Source organism: Limulus polyphemus, unplaced genomic scaffold (genome assembly GCF_000517525.1).
Source record: "Limulus polyphemus unplaced genomic scaffold, Limulus_polyphemus-2.1.2 Scaffold13241, whole genome shotgun sequence".
NCBI lineage: Eukaryota > Metazoa > Arthropoda > Merostomata > Xiphosura > Limulidae > Limulus > Limulus polyphemus.
The window spans coordinates 2,002-7,347 of record NW_013678851.1 but is presented as its reverse complement, the minus strand read 5'-3'; the positions used below and the strand labels follow the sequence as shown (position 1 = coordinate 7,347).

The following is a 5,346-nucleotide window of genomic DNA, read 5'->3' as shown; positions in this document are numbered from 1 at the left end:
ATATACATGCCGAGTAGTTATTATTTGTTAAATGATATTACCTATTTATACAACTCTGTTTCAATCATTGGCTATCATATAGGTACTGAAATAACGTATTAGCATACTTCATTCGTCCAGGGCGCTTATCCATAAATAACTTACGTACATCACAAAAATAGGGGGGTTCCTAACGAACCCTCTCCTGCGTGTATAGTTATTATTTGTTAGGCTAATATTCCAGAAGTTCAACAGTGTCGTCTCTTTTTGTGTAGCTATTTATTTGAAAAGTAGATAGATTTTCTAAGATACGTAATTCTTAGAAAAATTTAATTTTAATCTCACTGAAAGTGATTTAAATTTCTAATTTTCTGCAACGTAAATAACATCCCAATAGACTTATCAATTTTTTTAGGTACATAAATATACAAACGGTTTTTCAAATAGGCCTAATTATTATATAATGTGATGTAATCCGCATGTAAGATAGTTCGAATTTTCAGGTTTTCTTTTTTTGCTGCATTGAGAAAAAGTTAAAACAGTGTGGATTAGAAAAGTACATAGTGAGAACTGAAAGACCACGAAGAGTATCAAAATATGTTCAACGTATATTAATTTCAAGTTGGATTGTTTCAGGCGAGTGGTTGCTGCCATCAGATATATTATTATTTGACTATCCTTATATTTTACTTTAAGGAGAAAATTGAGTTATTGATGATGTAAATTTATAAAGCATTTTGTAAATTTTTATAAATAATTTGTATTCGTAGGGTTACCAATGGTAGAAAATACACGATTGACAATACGGTATCAGCCACAGCATTTTGTTACCTTTCAAACATGGCGGCTCAACGAGCAGTCTATGTATTATAAAGACCATTGATTCCTATTCAGTAACCGCGTTAGGCCTAACAAGTTTTTGATTCTTTTCGTTTGGCCTAACAGTAACGGTTCTTTACGATTAAACAATGATACAAACCTTTTACGCGATTCCGTACATAAACGCCAAAGAGTTTATAAAGTTTGTCAGCGTTGAAACCTGTCAAATTACACATATATTTTTTTTGAGTAGTGCTTCGTATATAGTCGGTTAATAATCGTACATGTAATATACCCAGTACACGATCACAAAAGATGCGAAACAAGTAGGAAATATAACCCTAGAGAACAGATCAACTTTGCTAACGTTTCTCGTTGATGGTTTTTCAATAGTTTGATTGGCGTGTCCTATGTTTGGATTGGTCCAAGCTTGTGTAGGCGAACGAGTTTTAGTCGAATTAGCGATGGCATTCCGATCGTTTTTCTCGGGATTTTTCTGTTAACGAATAAAAAAAAATAACAGTATTTAAGTGACTTTCATGTTGTTGTTTTCGCTAAAATTAATAAATACGTCTGCCTGTATTCAACTGTTTTTATAACATTTTTCAAAGCAAAGGCAAAAAAAAAGATTGTCCCTGATAAACTTATCTAAAATGATAAAGTTTAAAAATTCGTTGACGTAAATTTTTTTTTAAATATTAAATACACCACTTTATAAACGTTTGATAAAAATATCACAATTTTCGTCTCAATTCTGAACTCACTAAAATGTGTGACGTTACATACATCTCTGGTTTTCGTTTTTCTTTTGTTGCAATAAAGAAATATAAAAGTTAATAGAGGGCGTTGTTGCGTGGTGTTTTCTTTCCTTATAGTTTGTTTGGCTCTTCAGAATTTTCACACAACGCTAACATAATCTGGTTTTTCGGTTGTTTTTTTTTAATTATCAAAATGGAAGCTGGAACATTATGAAATTATAACAAATACGATTAATCAACAGAAAATATATTTTTATTACCAACGTTTCACCATATCAAGGAATAGTTATATAATACCAACACGGTTTGCACAATATACTATACTGTTAGGATATAAATATAACAATCTCTTGATGTCGCGAAACGTTGGTAAGATATATATATATATTTTGGGTGATAATTGTTAAAGTTTCCCGGTTGTCCTAGATTTAGTTTAGACTTGAATTTTTCAGACAATACTCCAGATTTACTGAATCGAAAAATATAAAAAATGTCTTTGAAACTCAACCTTCATTCTTTATACTAATGTCACCGATACAGAGCTCAATTGATTTTTCTGAAATTCTCTTCGACTGCGCATGTCCGGGGTGTTTTCAAGAAAATTTATGTAATGTACGTGTTTACATACTAACATATGATAAAGAAACTTTGTAGAGTTTGAAATAAAGTCCTTTGTCTATAATTAATAGCCTAAAACGCATTAATTATTTGAATACTATCCTGTAATAATTAATTATTCATAATTTGTTAACGAGTTAGGGTTAGCTGGTACGTCATTTTTGGATTTTTCTTTTCCTCACAAAATGTGAGAAGAAAAGAAAGAAACCATGGATTAATCAAAACAATTAAATATTTCCATCTCTATAAGAAGCCGATTGTACTTGTTAGATTTGCTTTCTTATATAGTACTGTGATTTCGGCGAAACTAGTCTACTGCGGAGAGCTTTTGTTTGTTTATAGTTAAAGGCCGAGCTATACAAGAGGCTATCTCTGCCGTGTGTCCGCTACAGGTATCTAAATTCGGTTTTTAGCGTTATACTTCTTCAGACTTACCGCTTCACCACTGGGGGGGGGGGGGGGCATCTGTAGAGGGAGCAGCAAACCAAAGAATATATTTGGCCTCTACGTCATTTGTGGATTTTTTATTATTATTTTTTTACAATTAATTTATCAGATAGAGAATATTTTTGGAAATATTAAACTAAAACTTTATATATAATTTATAATGCTTTCTCTGAACAAATGATTGGTTTTAGTATGACAACAGTTTGTTATTTTATAATACCTAATAAGACATTCTTCATTTATGTTAAAAGTGAAAACTTTAATCATCAAACCTTATCGAAATTTCCAAAATATTTCCCAGCCAATGGGTTTACTCCAATTTTATTGGGCTTAGTTTTGAGGCTAATGGTGTAGGCTATGGCGTATTCTAGCAGCGTTGCAAAGACGACATTCAGACAAACAAATAACCAAATATCCAGAGCGTTGACGTAACCCACAGGAGGAATGGCGCTTCGTGATTGGACAACTTGAGTCACGAGTGTCAGTAGGGAAGTGACGCCGAGTGTAATGCGCGCCGGAACGGCGTTAATGTCCAACCAAAACGACAACCATGACATCACCACCACTAGGCTGCTTGGAATATAAGTATTTACTAAGTAGGCCGTTAGATGGCGAGCAAAAATGAAGCGAACAACAAGAGTGCTGTAATTACCTATAAAATATATAAAAAAGACAAATAAAAACTAAATAATCCAAATATTACAACAAAACATATATTAGTTTGTAAAAGAAATATGAAGACTTTTCTTCTTTTCAAAAGTGTGAACTTTTTTACACAGAAACAAAATTATACTACAATCTACAATTCTATGAAATTAATACATTCCAATGTTAGATATAGCAATCAATTTTGTTTTGTATTTAAAGATACACGGACAGAACACTCCACTCTTTTTTTTTCTACTTACACGAAGAAAATAAATTTAACAAAATGTATTTATTTATATATATTTAAAATTGGGATTTCGTGATCTGGTACACAGATACTATAAATAATATTAATTAATTTCACCGCCTACGTTTAGACATTTCATGACAGTACCCCTTGCAGGATGGTATTATTTTTATTGTTTGACAAAAGTCTGAAAGGGTTTGGAGACTTCTCTCTCAGTAAATATTCACTCCACAATATTCCCCTCTACGCATTTGTCATTAGATTAGATTAGATTTTTAAAAGGGGTTTTGATGGCCATGTGCACTTTTCTGGGATTATTAAACACAAAACCAAAGAAAAAAAAGAGGAATGCGCAGAGTTCTTTAGATCTTGGATAGTGAACATCTTTACCGAAAAACAACCATGGTAGACATTTAAACATAAGGCCAGGGATGGACAGTTGTCTCTCTTCACGCAAACGGATGTGAAGTTAACAAGTTAAGTTAACATATATAAAAACAAGCAAACAAAAAACTGAAGAACTGATATGGAGCAGTAACAACATAAAGGAAGTAACAGAAAGTGGAGGAGGAAAGAAACTAAATAAAACTACCATGATCTTAAACTAAATAAAACTACCAAGATCTTAAACTAAATAAAACTACCAACTAAATAAAACTACCATGATCTTAAACTAAATAAAACTACCATGATCTTAAACTAAATAAAACTACCAAGATCTTAAACTAAATAAAACTACCAAGATCTTAAACTAAATAAAACTACCAACTAAATAAAACTACCAAGATCTTAAACTAAATAAAACTACCAACTAAATAAAACTATCAATACCTTAAACTAAATAAAACTACCAATATCTTAAACTAAATAAAACTACCAACTAAATAAAATTACCAAGATCTTAAACTAAATAAAACTACCAATATCTTAAACTAAATAAAACTACTAAGATCTTTCTATTCAGGATCTTTAGATCGTTAAAAATAAATAAAATAAGTCTAGTCTCGGGAAGGTCTAAAACTACACAGATCTGTGAATTGTTCTCGATTCACATATTCATCCACTGATCATTGATCAATATTATCGATATCACAAACTTGGCTTTATATTATCTCTGTCAAATGAAAGATACACATCAATTTTTTTATCTGTTTTGTTTGCGGTTTATTCACAACCTGTGTTCCAAACGGTTACTTCTGTCTTTGTTTCCAGTTTCACAAATCGGTATTCCGGCAGTTCAATATCTCCTACAACTTTTACACTAGACATCCAGTCGTAGCGCCCCCTACTTTCTCCTGTCCATCGAAGCTGAACGATATCGTCTGAATATGAATCTAAGGTGAACGACAAGCAATTGGTTAGTGATCCAGAAGTTTTGATCGCTTAAAATCTAGAAACGGTCCAGATAAAAATTAGTAAAAATGAAATATAGGTGAAGGTAGGTGAGGTTAAATAAGTCACAGATAATAAGTTTTCGTATTAATTAAGAAACGTCGTCTGTGAAGGTATGTGAGGTTAAATAAGTCACAGATAATATGTTTTCATATTAATTAAGAAACGTCGTCTGTGAAGGTAGGTGAGGTTAAATAAGTCACAGATAATATGTTTCATATTCATTAAGAAACGTTGTCTGTGAAGGTAGGTGAGGTTAAATAAGTAACAGATAATAAGTTTTCATATTAATTAAGAAACGTCTGTGAAGGGAGATGAAGTTAAATAAGTCACAGATAATAAGTTTCATATTAATTAAGAAACGTCTGTGAAGGGAGATGAAGTTAAATAAGTCACAGATAATAAGTTTCATATTAATTAAGAAACGTCTGTGAAGGT

General features: G+C 31.6%; 1 protein-coding gene across 1 annotated transcript; it reads right to left on the bottom strand.

Moving 5' to 3' along the window:
- Positions 1 to 1,069: 1,069 nt before the first annotated feature.
- Positions 1,070 to 4,850, bottom strand: LOC106477185 (glutamate-gated chloride channel-like; the record flags this gene model as incomplete). Its single annotated transcript, XM_013937775.2, has 3 exons — positions 1,070 to 1,294; positions 2,894 to 3,273; positions 4,692 to 4,850. Coding segments are annotated over 3 exons (764 nt in total), but the record flags the coding sequence as incomplete, so codon positions are not given.
- Positions 4,851 to 5,346: the final 496 nt, after the last annotated feature.